General features: G+C 38.0%; 1 protein-coding gene across 13 annotated transcripts in view; it reads right to left on the bottom strand.

Moving 5' to 3' along the window:
* Window positions 1-22623, bottom strand: part of APC (APC regulator of WNT signaling pathway) — a 130312-nt gene that overhangs the window by 11512 nt on the left and 96177 nt on the right. For 5 of the 13 annotated variants that reach the window (XM_073889269.1, XM_025866887.2, XM_025866888.2 and 2 more), the window contains 7 exons: window positions 13906-14004; window positions 11050-11428; window positions 9203-9298; window positions 7844-7897; window positions 4021-4160; window positions 3384-3461; window positions 2977-3093 (listed from right to left, as the gene is read on the bottom strand). In XM_073889269.1, the coding sequence (XP_073745370.1) occupies window positions 2977-3093; window positions 3384-3461; window positions 4021-4160; window positions 7844-7897; window positions 9203-9298; window positions 11050-11428; window positions 13906-14004 (963 nt within the window). The remainder of the gene's footprint in view (window positions 1-2976; window positions 3094-3383; window positions 3462-4020; window positions 4161-7843; window positions 7898-9202; window positions 9299-11049; window positions 11429-13905; window positions 14005-22623) is intronic. The other 8 variants (XM_073889273.1, XM_025866889.2, XM_073889235.1 and 5 more) reach the window with 3 other exon arrangements.

The raw sequence follows: 22623 nt of genomic DNA, 5'->3' as shown, positions 1-22623 counted from the left end.
ATAAACCTAGATTTTGTTAAGGAGCAAAATTAGAAGGAACTGAAGAAGGTATGGCCACAGTGAATAAATGGAGCTGGTGACTTGTTCAGTGTTTTGGTTGCTACAGGAAGAAGAGAAACACTGCAGGAGTTACAAGAAGCAACAGAAAGGTTGTTGGTTTGTTTGTTTTCTTAATTTTCAAAACATTGGGCTTCTTATAGAGAGAGTTGAAACAAAAAAACCATCTCTGTACTCAGTAGAGAAGATACAGAAGATAGAAGTAAGGGACTAATGTATTTTTTTTCTAAGATTTTATTTATTTGAGAGCGAGAATGAAAGAGAGAGAGAGAAATCACCAGCAGGGGGGAGGGGCTGAGGGAGAAGCAGACTCCCCGCTGAGCAGGGAGCCTGATGCAGGACTCTGTCCCAGGACCCTGGGATCATGACCTGAGCCAAAGACAGACAGACACTTAACCAACTGAGCCACCCACACACCCAGGGACTAACAGCTTTGAGTAAACAGCAATGCTTGGGGCACAGAGTGCAGAGAAGGAAAGGTTCTGTGTAGAAAAGTAGGAGCCTGCTTAATGAAGTTAAAATGAGGCAATGCATGGGGATATGGAAGGTAGTTCTGACTCTCCTGGTCATTAGTAGTAAAGCTGAAAAGGAAGAGATGATGAATTAAAAAGAGAATGTTCAGAATGACTATTGCATTGAATGCAGAAAAGGAGGAAAAAAGTAAATTCTACCACTGTTAACCAGAAGCAGGCCCAAACCAGACTTGGAGACATTATAAATTTCTGCTGAGCCAGTTTTTCCAAGATTGGGCTTACATTAAAAATTTATAGATGAAAAAAATTTATAGGGGCTCAGTCGTTAAGCGTCTGCCTTCGGCTCAGGTCACAATCCCAGGATCCTGGATGGAGCCCCGCATCAGGCTCCCTGCTCCGCGGGAAGCCTGCTTCTCCCTCTCCCACTCCCCCTGCTTGTGTTCCCTCTCTCGCTGTGTCTCTCTCTGTCAAATAAATAAAAAAAAAAAATCTTTTAAAAAAATAAAGAAAAAAAAGGGAAAAAATTTAGATGAATTTATGGATGATGGTCTTTTAAAATACTACTCTTCCTTTATAAGAACAGGGTATGTCTTTCCATTTATTATGGTGTTCTGCATTTCTCAGTAGGAGGAATCTTTTAGCTTTCTCAGTTTGTAGCAACTATTTGTATAAAGATCTCTGAGGTCCTTGAAAGATAAAATCATGAACTCTGAGCAACAGTACAAATTCCCATAATACATACAAACATGTTAAATCTTTCTGAAAATATACACACTTAACTAGGAGTCTTAAAGCATGGACACTAATTTTTTGGTATAATTTTACTGAGGTATACTTGGAGAACAATACATGCACATATTTCACATGTGCAATATGATCACTTTTGATGTATGAACATACCCATGAAACCATGACTACATTCAAGATAACAAGCATTTGTATCATCCCCCCAAATTTCCTAGTACCCTCTTGTAATCTACTCTCAGCCCCAGGCAACTACTGATCTGTTTTCTGTCATGATAGATTACTGCATGTATCAACAGTTCATTTTTTTAAATAGCCAAATAGTGTTACATTGTGGACATCCCATAATTTGTTTACCCATTCACCTGTTGATAGACTTTAGAATTACTTCTACTTTTTGGCTATCAAACAGTATTGCTGTGAACATCTGTGTTTAAGACTTTGTGCAAATAAAAGTTTTGGTTTCTCTTAGGTAAATACTTAGGACTGGAATGGCTGGATTGTGTGGTTGGTATATATTTAACTTTAAAACACCGCCAAGGGTTCTTCAAGGTGATATACCATCTTACATTCCCACCAGCAGTGCATGAGAATTCCAGCTGCTTAACATCCTTGACAACACTTGGTTAATCTTTTACATTTTAACCAATATAATATATGTAATGGTATCTCACTATAGTTTTTTCCCCCCCTACTGCAGTTTTAATTTGTATTTCCCTCATGACTAATGATGTTGAGTATCTTTTCAAGTGCTTAAGGGCCTTTTGTGTATCTTCTTTCCTGCAAGAAATACAAGTGTTCTGCTGATTCAAGAGTGTTTTAAAGGTATTTTTGTGCAGATCCTAAGTATATTTGAATATTATCATTATAACCATTTTTTTAGTTGAATACTTTTCTTATTTCTAATGATTTTTCAGTTGATTTTCTTGGGGTTTCCAGGTATAAAATAATTTCACAAAAATACATAAACAAATAAAAACTGAAAATTCTTTGCCTTCCCTAAAAAGGAAATTTTGAAGAAAAAAATGTAGACTGTAGGTCTAGTGGGACTGGTTGGGTAAAAGAAGCCCAGATTAGCTAGGAAGACCTGCTTAGTCCTTCCCAAATTTCAAGTTTAATTTTTCCTTTTTAAATTAGCTTAGTTTCTGAAGTAGATATGCCACCTGGTGATATTTCTTTTTGTAAACAAATTATTATTTGAGGAATTCCTTACCTTTGGGTCTGATCACCTCTTGGTATGGTGACTATCAAAACTAAGGACTCTGGAGAGCAAAGAGGTAACAATGACCCCATGTACACAGTGATTCTCCACGGGGGGTGATTTTCTCCCTCTGCCCCTCCGGGGCACCTTTGTAATGCTGCAGACATTTTTGACGGTCATGACTGAGGGGAAGCGTATTAGCATCTGGCGGGCAAAGGCCGAAGATGCTAAACATCCTACAAAACACAGGTCAGTCCCTTAAAACAAACAATTATCTGGTCCAAGATGCCAATAGTGTCCAGTCCGAAAAACCCCGACTTAACCTAGGCTGCTTGGTACAATCTTTTCCATCTTAACACTTGACGAGTTTGGAGTCGTCTAAGACTAAGAACTGGTGAGATAAGCAGGACAGAAATTAGGGAATCTCAAGGGTGGGAAAGGGTAGCAAAAACCAACCAAAAATGAAATCCAAATTAGAATGTTAAATGTTTTCAAAGGTACCTTTTTAACTTCCAGAGCACATTCCATCAATGCTTTCACACTTCCAACTTCACGCAATGTCTTTTTACTATTTACATCTGCTCGCCAAGACAAATTCCTCAAAACACTTGCAATAACCTGCAAATGCAATTAATTTTAGAATGATTTGAATATAAAATAATTTATAGTTGTTTTGTTTTTAATGCTAGTGGTAAGAGTAGACATCTACTAATAAAGAAGTTCCTCCTAAATGCTAATACAGTACCAAAAGGAATTTCTACAATATAATTATTTTCCTTTATTCTGGTGTTAATGTAACCATAATTGAAACATGAGACACTAAATACTGAGCCACAGTTTAAGTTAATCTAAATCAGGATATTAACCCACTAATATCCAAGAAAAACATTTGAAATTCTAACTGATACCTGCTGTAAGTCCTCACTTTCAGATTTTAGTTGGGCCACAAGTGCTCTCATGCAGCCTTTCATAGAGCAGAGTGTAGCCTGTAAAATGAGAAATGGAACAGAGGGTCAATAACAAGACAACCTGAAGCTGTACTTTATTTTTGACTAATGAACTTCAAATCTAGTTTTAATTGTCTCATTTTAATCATCCTAATATTTTACCCATAAAAGCCCCGGAACCAGATTATAGAAAGGAAGTCTTTTGCGATCTGTTCCTTTCCTAACAAACTGGAAAAATGAGTGAATGATAAGAAATGATAAGCAAAGGGTTTTAAAGTAGAGTCTCTTCTTTGGACGGAAGCAATATATGTATAACACTTACATCTGTCATGAGAATTTTTAGACACTTGTTCTCATTCCTGGGAATAGTATTTTAAATGCAATTACATAAACCCACTGTGTTCCATCTTTTGCCTTTCTTTAGGCATAAGACAACCTACTGAGTAAAACTATGCAGTGGTGTGTGAAGTTCAGTTTTTTGTTTTTTTTTTTTTAATCAGTGTTTAATGAGGAGAGTGAAAAAAGAAAATTAGTGAAAAGTGGTTTGTATGAAACTCATACCAGAGATATCTTAAGAAATGGATCTTATAAAACATACCTTGTTGGCTACATCTCCAAAAGTCAAGTTTGTCAAAGCCATTCCAGCATATCGTCTTAATGTAATACTGTAGTGGTCATTAGTTAGCCCATACATTTCACAGTCCACTTGCAATAATTCTGCAATGGCCTGTAGTCCCCCTAATTTAAAAAGGGCAAGAGGAAAAAGACAGTAATCTAAAATAAAACAAGTGGCACCAAGTTTAAAAATTAATTATTAGGAAAACATCTCAAAGAAAGAGAATATACGGTTTAAATACATATTTAGAATTACAAGCTACAAAAACTGTTATAAAGAACTTCTGTGTAATGCTCAAAATACAACTGATAATGACTCCATTTTCTGCCAGTTCTCTCCACCCTCCAGACACTTGCCTTACTGAGTGAAGTGTGCATTATACTCTATTTACTGCATATATATTATATCTTGTCATTGATGAAAAAGGCTATGTTCTAACACTAGGTGTTCCTGCATGACGCAGAAAAGGGTAACTTATTTTTATTATTACAACTGTACAAACATTCTTCAATGTTATACACTGTGGCCTAATTACTTTAATGTTTTTTATTTGCCAAATAATTATCCTTAGGAATCCTGAGACTTTTAAATGAAACTGTGCATGAAGCAAAGCTTATTTTTTTAATGAAAAAGAATTATCTGTTCAACTTATTACTAAGTTCTATAAAACCACTTATTATTTATTATTTATATATTTAAAAAAATTTCTTACTTTGATACGCACAAGTGTCAAATACCAACTATGCTAGGATTTAGTATTTTCTTTCCCCTTGATTCCCATCACTGGGTATGCCTGACAATGCCCACAGTGGTCAACACTAGGAAGGCAAGGAGAAAAACAAAGGAAAAGGAAAGGGAAAGATAGAAAGGAAAGGGCAGTAACAAAACAGAACCAAAAAAAAAAAAACAAAACAAAACCCAAAAACAAAGGTAAAGCAAAATGGTGAGCGAGTAAATAAAAATAAAAATGTATCATGGAAGCTATTCAAAATATTCATCATCAATATTAATCATTATGGGACTGGGGATATTGTTTTGTCACAGAGACGTGGCTTAGACAGAAAAAAGGAGGATGAACATAAACAGGCGATTCTTGGAAATTCTAAGTCTAAACAGTCAGGTTATTAATTTGGAAGAAGACCTGTACGTTTAGTATTTTCATAAATGATCTAGAAGGGTCAGTATGTAGAGGAATCCACAAGTTTGTAAAACAAAGTTCTAACTTGGGTCAAGAATTCCAAGCCAGGAGAATTAACTGTAGGAAGACTGGTGAAAATCTTTATGACTAGCAACAATGACAAATGAGTTTGAATGTAGATAAGTGAAAATTACTTTGGTTAAGGAAAACCCAAACCATATTTAGAAAGATTTTCTTCCATCCACCCATGATAATGGAAAAATACATAGCCAGTGAGTGAACACAATACAGTCACTATCTTTATGGAGAGCTTATACATTAGAGCAAAAGCAGACCCTGAACAACTAATTTAGGCATAACAGACTGTGTAGAAGCACAGGGAAAGGTAACAGGTGGACTTATCCTACATTAAGAGTATCAAGAAAAAGGCTGAGGAAATAATGTTTAGGTTAAGAAAGACTTAAAGGATGAATGAGTTATCTAAAACAGGTGGGACAGGAATAACAGAAAAGCATTTTAGGCAGATGAGAAACCGTATGTGCAAGAAATACACAGCAATAAGGAGAAGATCTCGAGATGAGGCTACAAAATGGGTAGAGGCCGTATCGTGCAAGACTTTATATGTCACACCAAGGATCTCTGACAGGGGAAGGAATTAATTAAATGTACGTTCTAAATAGATTCCTGTGATTGCAGGATGCAGAATGGTTAATTGGAAGTGGGGAGCCAAGACAAAGATCTGCAGAGTAGGAGAGAAGATAGTGGCCTGAACTGGGGATGGAAAGAGCAGTGATTTGAGACAGATTTAAGACGCAGAATTAGAGTACTCAGTTACTAGATGCAGGGGACGAGGAGGATAGAGTCATGGGACATCTTCCGAGATTCGGGCCTGGGAACTGGATGGACTGCCATGTCATTTTCTGGGAAAAAGAACCCTGGAAGAGACAGAGATTTGGAGTTGAAGGAGATAACAAGTTCAGTTGGGGCGGTTGAGTTAAAAATGTCTGAAAAACCATCGAAGTGAAGATGTCAGATGAAGAATTTGATAGTGTGTCTAAAACTCAGGAGAGAGAATGTGGATTAACATGTAAATCTGAAAAACACTGTAGCTGAAGCTATGGATTGGAGGATATTGTTTAGAGAGAGATGAAGAAAACCTTCAGCTTTGAGGAATTCCCACCATTTAATACTTGAGTAAAAGAGGAGGAGCCAGTAAAAGAACTGAGGGTTTTGACTCAGAAAATTGACCTGGGAGTGACTGATGATCTGAAGACCATGGCCCTGTATACTGGTGAGATCACCAAGATGTTGATCATTATAAAGCAGGCTATTGATACCAAAACAAACACACTGTGCTTTGTGCCTATATAAAGTCCTGCGTGGTGTGGCAATGTCTGTGATACTTTCTTAAGAAAGGTGAAATAATCTAATAAAGAAGGTCTCAAGAAGGCACTAAATGAAGAAAGTTTTTTTTGAATGGAAAAACTAAAACACTTAGGACTTGATTCTGAAAACAAAGATTAAAGAAGGATATGGTCAGTATCAACAAAACCATGAAGAAAAAAGAACATTCAATAAAATTTAGGATATCAGATAAAAGAGAGTCTTTTATGATTTCAGGCAAATGAAAACTTTCTGTAAATTTTAAGGCAATGAGTAAAATTCATATGTCAAAATTACAAATGGATTCACAAAAATATGATGTGAATTCATGACTGAGATTGCCCTTAGAAAAGTTAGGCTATTTCAAGGTAATGCAAAGATGATAAGCATATTCTTTCACATTTTGCTCGGGGTCTATGTTTAAAAAAAGTGGTCCACTTGGACCAGATATTATCCAATGTGCGATCTCATAACCTTAAAGCTAGTAGAGGACCAATGGTTTCAATAGAAACCATGCAACAGAACCCTTAGACTTATGTATATAAAAAAGATAACAGAAAGATGACACTTAGTTTTAAAAAGTGTATTATTTTCCTTTTCTTGGGTTAGATAGTCACCATTAGCATGAAATGCCTCATTCTAAAATAAACATTAGGGGCCCAACATAAATATTCTATATATTGGTATTTCATAAAATTTACTGATCAGAAGAATCACCTGGGCCTTAACTAATTAAATGATTTCTAGGTACCCCTCTGGAGATTCTGCTTTACTAAGCTTGCTTGCTACCGGGCCAGAGAATCTATATGGTTTGACAAGTATCTCTGTGATTGTTATGATCTAGTTTGGAAGTACTAATACAAATAAATCGTGAGTTCCTTTAAAGTCAGAACCATATCTTCACCATTTTTACTAGCACAGTTTCTGGGACAGAGCTGGGACTTAATCAATGTATACATCACTGACAGCATAGTCTAAAACCTCCAACTCTAACAGGTGCAAACCTAAATGACTTTGATAAGTTGTAGAATCTTCTTGTACGTACAGATGACAGTCCCAGCTGACTGGGCTCAGGAATTTCCCTTCATCTATTTGGGACTTCATTCCTCCTTATCCCTCACTGTCAGATACCTTGTGCTTCCTTACTCCATCTCCCCACAATCCACAAACCTTGATATACCTTTTGCTTTGTGCAACTTTAGAGGCTAGGAATGAGAAGAAAGTAATCCCCTGTGGCTCTGTCCCCAACAGTCACACCCCCAGAGGCCCCATCCTGCTCCTCACCTGAAAGCCCCTGCCCTAGCTCCTGTGATGAAATGCCCCGGGTAGCCTTCCTACCTGAAGAAGGAAGAGGAACAAATACTGAGTCTAGGTTTTACTTTGAAATTCAGATGATTCATGTGTCAGTCCTAGTCTACAGTTCATTGGAGGAACACAGGGACATTTATAGAAAAACCTTTGCTGTAGTTTAAAACTGGATTAGTTTTCTTGTTTATTCAAGATTTTTATCTGCTTCCCATTATTACTAGCATTAAAAAAATAACCAAACATAAAATTTTCACAAATGCTGAGACTGCTGAGGAGGGGAGAACCCGTAAGACCACACTCAGTTCCACAGGAGGCTGGGGGACGGGGGAAGGAAAGAGAATCAGATGGGCCAACTGTGAGGGCCTGTGGGAAGAAAAGCATGGCTGGAGGGCAGGCCTGAGATCACAAAGTACACCGTCCCCCACAGTGATGGCTCTGAAGGGGACAACACTCATTTTTGGCTGTGCAGGTTTTCTGTGTCTAAGAGTCTCATGATTTTGTGACTTTTAAGATAAATGATGAATGACCAGGATGAGGGTGGTAGGAATACAGAGTGGGGCTGGGATGTAATGTAAAATAAACAGCACAAAAAGCAAGGGCACAGCTGCACTAAGATGGGAACTCAGTGTACGGTTCTTGCTTGTGGCACAACTAGACAGATCCAGTTCACATGGGATGGCTCAGCATGGTGCAATTTATAAATACCACATGTGCAAAATGAACCTAGAAATCAAAGAAAAACCGTTACATGACAAATGGGGTGCACAAAAATGCAGGTTATAAAAGGTTTAGAGTGTGTGATAACACATACATAAAAGAGTAATCCTTCCAAAATTAGTGGAATATTTCTAACTTAAATTAGAGCATAATGCTTTTCTTCATTAACCAGTTTCAAAGATACCATGCCACTTATCATGAAAATCCAGTAAGTACTGATAACCATGAAGAGAAATGAGAATCTTAATAATAATTTCTTCTGGTGTCCATCAGAAGTGACTGAATTCAAGAACAATCACGTAGCTCCGCATTTCAAAATAATTTACATTACCCTCCCCAACAACTATCACATAGGGTCTACTGTGGCAACAGGGGCAAGGAGTGGCCCACTTAGTAATTTTTCTAATTGTTGGCTAAGATTTTGAAAAGCCAAGTTAGCTTATACAGGGTAGCAGATTCTAGCATTAAGAACCTTTTCTCCTCTGGAAACCAGGGCATAATCATTTGCTACAAGAAGGAAGAAGGTGGTAACAGAAATTAGTGGCCTTATACCCAATTCAACGATGATGAAAAATCTTCAGTACCCTTCTATGGCATTAAGAAACATTTCTGTCTTACCAAGTTCATTCATTGCATGTCTGTGCTCTTCATCAAATGAAAGTTTCATTAGAACACACACAGCAGGACAGATCTGATGTTCAACAGGGGCTGGCACTAAAAAATAAAATTGACATAAACCATAATGCTTTGTTTCAAAAGCAACATTTATTATATTTAAAAAAAAAAAAAGCAGGGCTCACTAATATATCCCTAATGCATAATAGTTTAGCAGATCAACAAATATTTGCTGAATAGATAGATAAATACTACCAACATGGAAAAGAAAATATGAGTAAAGGGCTTTTCTTGGTTCCAGAAAAATGTTTACTCCTTATCTTCCTTTAACTAACTCTGTTATGATAAATCCCTTGCAGGTTTATACTGTAACTCAAATAATAATTTAAAATTATGTTGAATATGTAAAAGAATAAAGACACTTTGGTATAAAGCTGTTTTTGTTATAATTTTTATTTAAACTATTGTCATGAGTGTGGGTTAAAAGCACTTATTTGTGTACAAATATAGTAAAGAAATCTAGCACAAACCTGTGGAGAAAGCTTACTATATAGACAGTAAACAAGAATCTATAAAGAAGAGGTGTCCAAGAAAATGTACCTCCACATTTAATACCATGCCCACAGTTTCAAAGCTCATTTGAAATAAAAATTTAAAAGTAAGTCTATTTTTCAGAAGTAATATTAATTTACTTTAAGCATTTTGAGAACAGTTATTAAGATCACAAAATACAAGTTATTACATAACTGTGGATACCCACAGAAAAAAATCCAGAAAGACAATGTTCTCTCAGTAAAGTATCTTATTAGTTTTCCTTATCCCTAGGACAAAAAGATATAAAGGACTATTTCTGCTATTTTCTTATTCTTGAAAATTTGTAAATTTTAAATAAATTCACCTTTATCCCTAAGCTAAAAAAATCTGCTAAAGCTTCATAGAAGGTGTTCTCACCATCACCCCTTCTCCTGCTCCCTGAATCAACAGGTTGATGATACAACTGTCCCCTGTCCTGTGTGTGTGTATGTGCTTGTGTGTGTGTTCTTATCAGGTAAAAGGAAGGTCTTACCTTATATACTTGCTGCTTTTGGTTCTTGCTACAGGAATGAAGTAAGTTATGCCCCCAAGGGTCCCAATTCCTAACTTCCCTGCTCCTGATGGAGAGGAGTTGGTAGCCCAGGGTTTCTCCGCAAAGAGCTGGGTGGCTGATCATCCCCAGCAACTGGGACCTATTGCCTGAAGCAGGAGGGTGCAGTGGGAAGAGCACTGGTTGACAGTCAGAAGATCTGGCCTCTGTTCCTGGCTCTACCACTTACTAGCTATGAGGCTACAGGCAAGTCTTTTAGTGTCTCTGAGCCTCAGTTTCTTCACCTGTAAAATGGAGATGATAATACCTTCCCTTCCTACTCCAGTAGTTTGTTGTGAAGCTCAAATAACATAACAGATTTAACACAGCTCTGTACCCACTGAGTAGAGTGTTGTGCAAATGTAAAGATTATGGCTTGGTCACTAACAGCTGAAGGAACTAAAGTCACATTCTTGAGCTTAATCTATAAAATGGAAGGGATGGAAACATAATTGCTCAAGTTCTTTCTAGATTATTATGCTACGACTATAAATCTCTCTTAATCTCTTGTTCTTTTTTGGTTTTGCATAGTACTGCATGTAACATCTTCCTTTACTATTTTTTTTTCTAGAAAAATACAGACCTAAGTTTTAAACTATGTGAGCAGTGTAGATGGCTACTATAAATTTCGCATTCCAACTCATAAAGACAACATACTACCTAAAAAAGTTTTCACTTAAAAAACGTTTACATTTGCTTTTTGTAACATGCACTATAGGGAACATACTTGGATTTTTGTCCTGGTCCATGCCTTGTTCATGGGCTTCCTGCCACTCCCAACAGGTTTCACAGTAAGCTCGTATCTGTTCCAAAAGATGAAGGACTCGGATTTCACGCCTGCCTCTCTTGTCATCAGGCTGTGAGTGAATGATGTTGTGAAGTGCTGCACTGGCCCTGGCCCGAGCCTCTTTACTGCCCCGGGAATTTCCCAACAACACAGAGTCTTTGTCATTGCCATGTAAAAGCTGGATGAGGAGAGGAAGACATCCAGACTGTCGCATGGATATACAGCTGTCTTGGGAGCTAGACATAGCTAGCAAAGTTCGCGACATATCATCCTTATCATGAGTACCAAGCATTGACAACAATGAATACACCATTTCCACCTGTGGGCCAAATGAGTTTAGAAACAAAATTATGACTTTAATATCCAAACGCTAACACCAATGAAGTGATGAATGGGATATTTATTGTAACTCATTAAAAAGAAAAAACTCAAAACCCCTTTCTAGGATGAAATAATGAGTATTATTTCAAAATCCATATCCATATTTCAAAATCCATCACCAATTTGTTTATATGAGTAAATAGAAGTAGGTGGCATACAGTGTTGAAAGAGAAAGTAGGTTCTCACATAAAGTGCTGTTTGTCTGGATCAGCTGGTTATAGTGAATGACAATTGATATCTCACACACACACACACACACACACAAAATGAGGAACGTGGTTTATTTAAATATTTTACATAACTTAAAACTTTTACTTCTTTTAATTTACAACTATAATCAGTAAATAGAAAACAATTTCAACAATTATTATTTACTAAGTACTAGTTCTCGACAATCACTAACCCTTGCCAGATTATAATGTTAAAAGTATGATTTCTCCCTTAAACATATAAAAGTATTTTGTCATAAAAAGAAGAATGCCATGATCACATAGGGAGTACAACGCTAGGATTCTTAATTTTTTTTTTTTAAAGCATCCAGTAAGCACCAATTACTCTCTGAAATAAATTCTAAGAGTTTATTCAGAAGTAGAATAGAAACTGGAAAGAGTACCCAGTTCTCCTGGATTGTGCTTACCCTCATTTCAAAGCCAGAGCCATTACATAAAAGTAGAGGCTATTATATAAAGAATGTATCATCTCTATAAATCAGTGCTTCTCAATCAGGGGTGATTTTGGCCCTCCTAGGACACTCTGGGCAATGTTTTGGAGACATTTTTGGTGGTCACAACTGTGAGAGGAAGTGCTATGGGCATCTACTAGGTAAAGACCAGGGATACTGCTAAACATCCTGCAATAAAGAATTATCCAGTCAAGAATGCTGAGGCTGACAAACTCTAAATAAATACACATTACTCTTAGATATTAATGTTTTAGGAAGGTAGTATAGAACTGTGGATAAACTGGGCTTTCAAATTCTGGTTCCACCACGTATGAATGAACTGTGTGACACTACCACGTTATTTGATTTCTCTGAGCCCCCGTTTTCTCAGTTACAAAATGGAGAAATTTACCTAACAAGGTTTTCTCTGTGAAGATTAAATGAAATAATACATGTATAGGAGAGTAGCTGGCATTCAAAAATGTAGCAAGGTCTTAATATTATCATTCATAAGTCACTTCAAAAGGCAATGGTATTCTAGCTGCTAGTTCTCATGCAATGGTACTGGTGAATATTAGATTTTCTTTATAGTAAGAACTACACGTTGATGTTGGACAGACCTGGGGTTGAAGTCCAATTTAAATATGCAACAGCTCCCTAAACCTTTTTTGCTTCAGTTTTCTCTTTTAAAAAAGTGGGACAAGAATACTTCACAGTGTTTTTGAGAAGATCAGAGAAAATGTACACACAACTTCTAGCGCAGTTATTGGCATATCAGAGGTCCCAATTAGCAGCTATTGTGAGTTATTAAAAGGATGAAGTCTCATATTAACAATATCGTTGATTATTCTAAATTCATTTCTTAAATCACATTAGTTATTTCAGTAATGATTTTCATAAGAGCCATTATATTGTTAAAGTAAAGAAAGAATAGGTAGAGTATGCTGTGAAATTATTTAGATTTAACTGAAAATATACTGTTTAGTTATATTAGAATTTCCTCTTTGTCAATATAATACTAAAGACTCTGGCTTTAAAACAACTATAAAACAATTGTTTTCTTTTTAAACACACCATTCTGAAGTCCTAAAATATTTGCTAATATCTGAGAGACTAAGAAAACTCACTTATCAGCACTGGGTAACATTCTATTTCAGTAATTTTTCCATCCACTTAAGTAAATTTATTAAACACTCATTATGTGCAGGCTCTGTGGTAGATGCCACAAAAGATTAAAAAAAAAAGTCCCTATTCCCCAAGAGAGTTTCATGCAAATTGCAGTGACTCAAAGGAGGTAGACAGACTGCATGGGGAGGTAAGAGGACACTGGGAATCAGAAAACGTTCTGTAAAGAAGTAAAGCCCAAGCACAGTGCTGCTGGCTGACTCGGATTCTGACAGCCGTTCGGTAGTGGGGTAGAAAGGGAGGTGGTACTACCTCAGGCAACGCACAGAGGCACAAAGTCCCACGGAGTGCTTGGGAAGCAGCAAGTAAGTAAGCCAGTCTGGCTGGAGCTTAGGATACTTGCAGAGAAGTGGATGATACGGCTGAGAAAGAATAAAGAACTAGCTAAATTGGCACTTTTTATAATCCTCATTTTTCCTTTGTACTCTTCTGTATAAAGATGTTTCCTTAAGAAGAGACTGTGGTGATGGAACCAGAATTCTCTTCTAGTTGAATTTAAGAGATGAGTGAAGAATGTTTTAGCTAAGTACTCTTAGTATTAGTGACCAGAGCTTATAATCTTCTGTTACCTTGGTTCCCAGATGACTTGTCAACCTTCGAGGAGCAGAGTGTGTGCTACTAGAACTCAAAACACTGGCTGTTTCATGATCCATTCGAGTAGTTGAACCCTAGAAATTAAGCAAATTATGGATAGTGTAATTTAGATTATAAATAAGTAGAGTTAACTTCATGTTAAGGAGCACCAAATGAACTGTCTTTAGGGTAAATAGCTAAATACAGCATGAAAAGTCTGGACATTTTAACTGCTCAAAATGAGTATTTTTACCTGTGAACTTTAGTAGATTTTAAAGAAAAACTGAAGAAAAGTTAAATACAGTGTGGGAAATAACCAAACACTGAGAAATTCTAAGAGTGGTATTTTTTCACAGATCAAAAGACATGAAATCACATTCAGTTAAAGATAAATTTATTGACAGAAAGCTTTATTAGTTGATGAAATGCTCTAAATTACCACAAAACTAACTTGGAATTAGGTATAGTCCAGTTCTCCAGGAACTCACAGTACAGAGAAGGACTGCTTAAAACTTAATTAGAGAAAGACATGAAAAGATCAATAATTGCAATGTGATATGATAAGCACCATAGTATAAAAAGGTATAAAATACTGAGGAGAAAAAAATAATAAAATATTGGAGGAAAACAGGAAGAAACAACTACTTGGTATAAGGAACTATTAAAGGTTGCATAAAATAAGTAACGTTTAAGGTAGGCCTTGAATTCTGGGGTAGGAGACAAATGCAGCAGTCTGTATAAAGGTATAAATATGGAGAGCATGGGGTGTTTGTTTAACGTGGACAGAACACAAGGTGTATGATGGGAGATGAAGGTTGGGTTAAATTATTAAGTGTCTCATGAGTCATTTTAAAGATGTTGCTTTCAAGCTGTGGATGTTGTAGAGCCACTAGACTTTCGGCAGGAGGGTGGCACAACCAGAATTATATCTTTATTTATTTTTTAAGTTTCATTTTGTAATCTCTACTCCCAACACGGGGCTTGAACTCATGACCCTGACTGCGATCAAGAGTTGCGTGCTCTTTTGACTGAGCCAGCCAGGCACCCCCAGAATCACACCCTGAAAGAGTATAAAAGACAGAATGGAGGGGGAGACGAACCATGAGAGACGATGGACTCTGAAAAACAAACTGAGGGTTCTAGAGGGGAGGGGGGTGGGGGGATGGGTTAGCCTGGTGATGGGTATTAAAGAGGGCATGTTCTGTGTGGAGCACTGGGTGTTATGCACAATGGATCATGGAACACTACATCAAAAACTAATGATGTAATGTATGGTGATTAACATAACAATAAAAAATTTAAAAAAAAAGGAAGAAAAAGACAGAATGGAGAGATCACAGTGGGCAATCAGGAAGAGGGTACTTTGAATAGCTGAGCCATCATGAGGGCACAAAGAAAGGAAGTAGGAATAGGGAGTTGGGGATACCCTATATTTAGAGGACAGTATCACTTGGTTTGCTAACTGACTAGATATGAGTAAAGAGATGCTGGGAACCAAGGACAACTTGGAGGCGCTGAGCTTGGATAAATGGGCGGATAGTGCAGGCAGTGTGAATACATGAAACCCAGGAAGAGATGATGGGTTTCAGTGTGGGACCTGAGATCACCAATCAATATATTGACATACAGTAAAAATGCACAACGGGCATCTGAAAACACAGATGCAACTCTGGACAGGAGTAGGGACTACAGATAAATATGTGGGACCTATCAAAATACTGGCTATACCTAAAGCCATTCATTAATGATTAAGAATAATGATTATAAGAATACATCCAATTAGAAAGCAATATTGGCAGGTATTCTGCTACAATTCTTAATCTTTCAAAAGGAAAAGCTAGAATATAAACTCTTTGAGGGCAGAAACTTTATTCTGTTCACTGTTATATTCTCAGTACCAAGGGTAGTTTTAAGTTCACAGTAGGTATCCACAAAATATTTGTTATGAATGAAAGAGGAGCTAGTAGTAAAATCTGTAAGAATATGTGGGCAGAGGACACCTTTGCTGGTTCTTTCACATATAGATGCTCTTGCTAATTGGAGAATGGGGTGTGGCAAAGGGGTGTTTTTCCCATTATGGGAAAAACAGGTTTGAGGATTGTGAGTTGTTTATCTCTACTCTGGAGGGTTCAATTAGTTGGAAAAAGTCACTATCTCTGAATGTACCCAATATCCTTAAATTTTGGAACCAACAGACCTTGTAATTTCCTTTGTGCATTAGCCTCAGGGCAGCCCAACATTAAGCAAAGGCAGAAGCATTAAGCAAAGGTAAGAAAGAATACAGTGTGTGGCAGTGGGAGTTGGAGCGGGGACAAAACTGCAAATAAATTTGGACATAAAGAGCTTATTCTGGTTGTAATAAGGAGGATGGATTTGAGGAACCAAGATTCAGGGTAGAGAATAGTCAGGGTTTTCTTTTAAAGTAAATTCAGGCAAGGGTCCTTTCTTGGTCTACAGGAGAAGGTGAATGACTCTGTATCCTGACGCAAACATATTATCTTTGAGGATATCTGAACGTTTGTGGTAGGTAGGCTGTAAGGCAACCCCGGTGATCCTTGTCTCCTGGCAGTCATGCCCTAATGTAATGTAATCCCCTCATTTTGAGTGTGGGCTAGATTTAGGGACTGGATTCTGGTGAAAAGAATGCTGGAGAGGAGATGAGAAGTCACTTCCAAGATAAGGTTACAAAGACTGTGGCTTCCACCATGGGTACCCTCTCTTGTTTTCTCTGAGGGAAGCCAGCCACTATGTTGTGAACTGCTCTACGGCCAGGCCCAGGTGGCAAGGAACTGATTTCTCTGGCCAACAGTCGGTAAGGACATGAGGTCTGCCAATAGCCCTCTGGGTGAGCTTAGAAGCAGATCTTTCCCTAGTCAAGCCTTGAAATGACTGTGGTCCCAGCCAACGCCATGACTGTTGTCTTATGAGAGACCCTGATCAGAGGCACTCAACTAGGCTGCACCAGGATTCCTGACCTACAGAAACAAATGTTTGCTGTTTTAAGCTGCTGCATTTGTTAGGTAGCAACAGATAACTAATACACTGTTTGAAACAAAAGAGAAACAAGGAGCTAAATTATAAAACAAGGGAAAACCTATTTTTACAATAAAAAACATGTTTCTGGCATTCACTTCAGTGTAGATATCAAATTATCTTTAAGCTTCAATCTAAGTATCTTCCTGTACTGAAAGAAATCAGCTCCTTGATTTTGGGACACTTCCCCTTCTCCCAATCTACCTAGACAGAAATTCAGATACATTTTTTTTTTAAGATTTTATTTATTTATTTGACAGAGAGAGACACAGCAAGAGAGGGAACACAAGCAGGGGGAGTGGGAGAAGCGGGCTTTTCGCCAAGCAGTGAGCCCAATGCGGGGCTCGATCCCAGGACCCTAGGATCATGACCTGAGCTGAAGGCAGATGCTCAACAACTGAGCCACCCAGCCCCCAGATTTATTTATTATAAGGAGATACCAAGAAAACATTCCTATACCCACACGACCTATAGAACTTCGGCCTTGAGAATCTTTCCTGGGCCCTTTTATTATGACTAGACCTGTGCCAACATCTGTCAGAGGGACTTAGAGAAATGATAACTCACAAGAAATGGTAATTTCCTAAGAAGTGTTTTCTACCCAATTCATGAGTAAATTCTGAAGACATTTGAGTGTGATTAACTCTCTCATAAACTCAAGACCTGTTAAAGCAGTCATCTTGCACATCTCTGGAACTGGCCTTGCTCGCTGTTCAAGATACAAGTATTCTCTACCTACATCATTCTCAACTCTCGGCTGTAAAGTGTGAGACCCTTTTTTCCCACTGTGTTCTTTCCTATCCAACCTTTCTTGGGGAATCTAGATTCTGTGCGGCATGAATCCTCAACTTTTCACCTACTGCTGCTGTTACTCCTGGCTTTCCCCGAAACCTGGCTCTCACAGGAAACCCCTTCTGGCTGCAGCCTTCTCTCCTACAAGCCATGTACTTCGCAGAGTCAGGAGGCAGTGTAAGTCTATGTTTTCCTCACTCTAAATCATTTTGAAACCCTGTAAAAGGCCCAAATCTCTTTGTGTTATAATCGCCTTTCCCCTCTTTCCCAGTCCTATCATAATTTCTGACCTCCCAATCACTATACCCAAACATTACTTTGGCACAAGGGTCACTGACCTCCTTCCACTTTAACTATTGCATCACTCTGGATAACTTCAACATCCATGCACATAACCCCTTTCAAAACCTTGGCCCCTCAGTTCTCTGATATCATCTTCAAAGACATTTTTCTCCTCTACTCCATTTTAGCCACTGACCTCAATGATTATATCCTGGACTATTTCCATTACCCCAAAATGCACCATCTCTAAATAACACATTTAGTTATCCTGTGGTAACTCTGATAGCCTATTCTTCTAGCAATCTCCTTTAACCTTCCCCAAGAAAGTTTCTTCGAAATGACTGGAATAGCAAGTCATGGATCTCTCTACATATTCCAGCTTGAATTTCTTGCAGTATATCACCTCCATTAATTCTCTTAGCTAGTTTTCAATAGCTTTACTCCATGGTTATTCCATCCCACTGGCCTGCAAACATCGTAATTACAGATGAATCCAACTGTTTTTTTTCTACACCCTGATATGGACTGCTGAGCAGTATCTGAGAAATCTGAGCATGTGAGAAAATAACACAACTCTCCAGGATGCTGCGCATTTAACATTTATGGTCACCAATACATTTGGGCCCTTAGTACTGTACCTGCAGTCTTTGTTTCCCTAGTCAGCTCTCCTTTCTTTCCTTACACTGGCTATTTTTTTTTTTTTAAGATTTTATTATTTGACAGAGGGAAACACAGTGAGAGAGGGAACACAAGCAGAGGCAGAAGGAGAGGGAGAAGCAGGCTTCCCACAGAGCAGGGAGCCTGATGAGGGGCTCGATCCCAGGACCTTGGGATCATGACCTGAGCCAAAGGCAGACGCTCAACGACTGAGCCACCCAGGTGCCCCTACACTGGCTATTTTATACAGGCCTCCTTTTGTACAAAACTGACTATTCTTCCTTTACCACAAATAATTTTACCTTCTAATTTACGGGGAAATAGAAGCCATCAGACAAAACTTCAACTTTTTGCTACCAAACCAACAAAATAACCTGACACCATATCCATCTCTACCTTCTGCTGTTGCATCCTTCTGTGGCCCATCCCTTCATGTGTGTTCTGGATCCTTTCCCTCTACTGATTCCTTCCCATTGTCATTCAAGCATGCTCATCTCTTCTATATTAAAAAAAAAATCTGCAAATTTTCTCTCAAATCTGTATTCTGCATCAGATAACAGCCTGTTCACTTTCTGAGTTAGCTAGAATTGCTCTCTTCTACTTTTTTTTTTTTTAAGATTTTATTTTAAAGTCATCTCTGCATCCAATGTGGGGCTCAAACTCACAACCCTGAGACCAAAAGTTGCAGGCTCTATTAACTAAGTCCACCAGGCACCCTGCTCTCTTCTACTTTTTAACCTTCCATTTAAGCCTCAACTCACTTCAGTACAATATGGTAGGGAAGAAAGCCAATGAAATTGCTCTTGCTAAGATCACCAATGACCTTATTTTGGTAAAACCCAATGCAGATTTTTTTAGTCCTCATGATCAGTGGTGAATAATGTAAACTGTTTCCTCTTTCTTTGGAACAATATGATTCCCTTGCTTTACGATGTTAGCCCAGGTCTTCATCTTCTCACTCTATAATCACGGGGGATGTAAAAATCTTCCATACCCCAGTTATCATCACATTCTTCACCCTTCCCTTCAATTCCAAACTCAAATTTCTAACAGCCTACCTGACATTTCTACTTCAATGTCTCATTTTTAACACCTTCAAACTTAACCTTAATTTTAACATTTTTGAAACTAGATTATTTTCTTCCACAAACCTCCTCCTCATCTAGAGTTATCACTGAATTGTATCACCATCGTCCTAGCTGCCTATGACAAAAACCTGGAAGTCACTCTTTACTTCTTTCCCCTTCCCCCTTAACTGTCATATCCAACACCAAACCTTACGAATTCTATTTCCTAAATATTCTCAGGCACTCAGATATCCACCAACCAAGTGACTCTCTCAAATCTATCAATTGTTCCCCTAATCCTGAGACCACCATCATCTTTCACCTAGATATGGTACCTAATTTACCCAATCATTTTTGAGGTGTCATAATAAATTAATTTATAACTTTCTCTAGGACCAACATCACCCTAACACTAGTTAAGTGCTTCTAATACGTGTTCCTGTAACACTATGTACTTGCCCTCTCATAATACTTAACACACTTTGTGGAAACTGCTCATCTGTCTTACTTTTAGACTGTAAGTTTCTTTTAATTTTTTATTGTTATGTTAATCACCATATATTACATCATTAGTTTTTGATGTAGTGTTCCATGATTCATTGTTTATGCATAACACCCAGTGCTCCATGCAGAACGTGCCCTCTTTAATACCCATCACCAGGCTAACCCATCCCCCTACCCTCCTCCCCTCTAGAACCCTCAGTTTGTTTTTCAGAGTCCATCGTCTCTCATGGTTCGTCTCCCCGTCTGACTTACTCCCCTTCATTCTTCCCCTCCTGCTATCTTCTTCTTTTTCTTTTTTCTTAACATATGTTGCATTATTTGTTTCAGAAGTTCAGATCTGTGATTCAACAGTCTAGACTGTAAGTTTCTTAAGGAAAAGGTAGCACGTACCTAGCTCATTCCCATATCCTGGGGCTGAGAACAGTCTTGGCATAATATAGATGCTTAGTAAACAGATGCTGAACATTGATGAATGAATTTTATATTATCTTTTGGTGAAAGGAGTGGGGTAAAAGGTGGACAGTAAAGTGAAAAATGGGTGGCAAATACAGAGATGGGGATAAGATGAATGGCTGGAGGGGGCCCTTCCAAGTAACTATAATTTCTTTTAATCACTACATATTAAAATCAAGCATCTCTTTATTTTCTGTTTTTCCCTTATTCATCCTTAAATAGCCACTGCCAAAAGAGACAGGCACTCAAAAGTTCACTGAAGAGGCCTAGAAGGGCTATGCCTGATGGCTGCACTTAGTGGAGTGGGGATACAGTCAATTTCAAGTATTCCTCCTGGGTCGGAACCCCTCTTGTCTCTTCCTACTTACTCACTTTAGAAAGTGACTCCAGGGTTTCTATTTCACAGGCAGCAGGAGTCTCTATGTCACTGTGAAACCTGGCCTAAGGAGGGGAAGAAGCAAGCATTTATCCCCTTTTCTTCCTAATTAAATTGTACATGGAAGTAATCAAACAGTACACAAGAATTTCTCCTTATATGTTTCCCAGCTAATTTTGTACCCCCTAATGAATTAATGGAGCTGGGTATAAGGTATCAGTTACTGTAAATATCACAAAAAGATAGACAACCAGACATTATATACTTCCTGATTGAAGACCAGAAGACCACAATGCCACCCTTAAAAGACTTGCAAAAACAAAACAAAACAAAACAAAACAAGGATTGAAAATCCAAAGCTGATCATATCTCTAGATCCAAATACCAATTTACAGGAAATATAGTGGACAGAGAAAAATGTCAAACTACACACCATGAAGATGTTATCAGCAAAATCCAGCCTATGGAAAACTGTATAAAACAAAGAACTTTCATTCTTCAACTAATAAACATCCAGAAAACAAGAGACAAAAAAGGAACCTAGAGATTAAAAGAAACTTTGTGGAGGGACGCCTGGGTGGCTCAGTATGTTAAGTGTCTGCCTTCAGCTCAGGTCAGGATCCCAGGGTCCTGGGATTAAGCCCCGCATCGGGCTCCCTGCTCAGTGGGGAGCCTGCTTCTCCCTCTCCCTGCTTGTGCTTGCTTGCTTTCTCTCTGTCAAATAAATAGGTGAAATCTTTAAAAACAAACAAACAAAAAACCCCACAAAACTCTGGAGACTTATTAACTAATCCCAAAGCATGAACCTTACCTAGAAAGAGTCAAATAAGCTGTGAAAAATTATGACATTTATGAAAACAACTGCAGATTTGGATACTGACTAGATATTGATGCTATTACTGTTGGTTCCTTTGGGAATGTAATAATGGCAGTGTAGTTACATACTTTCAGTTTTTTTTTTTTTAAAGTAAGCTCTACACCCAATGTGGGGCTTGAACTCACAACCCTGGGATCAAGAGTCACATGCTCTACCAGCTGAGGCAGCCAGGCGCACCCCCCCCGAATAGTTATGTATTTTTATTTACTATTTATTTATTTATTTAAAGATTTTTATTTATTTATTTGACAGAGAGAGAGAGGCAGGCAGAGGGAGAGTGAGAAGCAGGCTCCCCGCTGAGCAGGGAGCCTGATGCGGAACTCGATCCCAGGACCCTGGGATCATGACCTGAGCCGAAGGCAGACGCTTAACGACTGAGCCACCCAGGCGCCCCAGTTACATATTTTTAAAAAGTGTTGTTATCTTTTGGAAATACAGAGTGAAATATTTATGGAAGAAATGATGATGATGTCGGATCTTCTTCAAAAATAAAATGGGAGGGCAAAGTGGAATAGGGTACATGTGGATTACTGTATTATTTTATCTGCCTCTGTATATGTTTGAAATTTTCGATAGTAAAGTTTTAAAATGCTCATTAGCCACAAAGCATTCTCTTATCATTTCATTTCTTTCCCATTCTTGACTGAACTTCATCATTACTTACTGGCTATCA

This window comes from Callorhinus ursinus, unplaced genomic scaffold (genome assembly GCF_003265705.2).
Source record: "Callorhinus ursinus isolate GAN/ISIS: 27379988/994484 unplaced genomic scaffold, GSC_fseal_2.0 scaffold3, whole genome shotgun sequence".
NCBI classification, from domain to species: Eukaryota; Metazoa; Chordata; class Mammalia; order Carnivora; family Otariidae; genus Callorhinus; species Callorhinus ursinus.
Note: the sequence above shows the minus strand (reverse complement) of the source record. Positions and strands in the feature narration are given on the sequence as shown.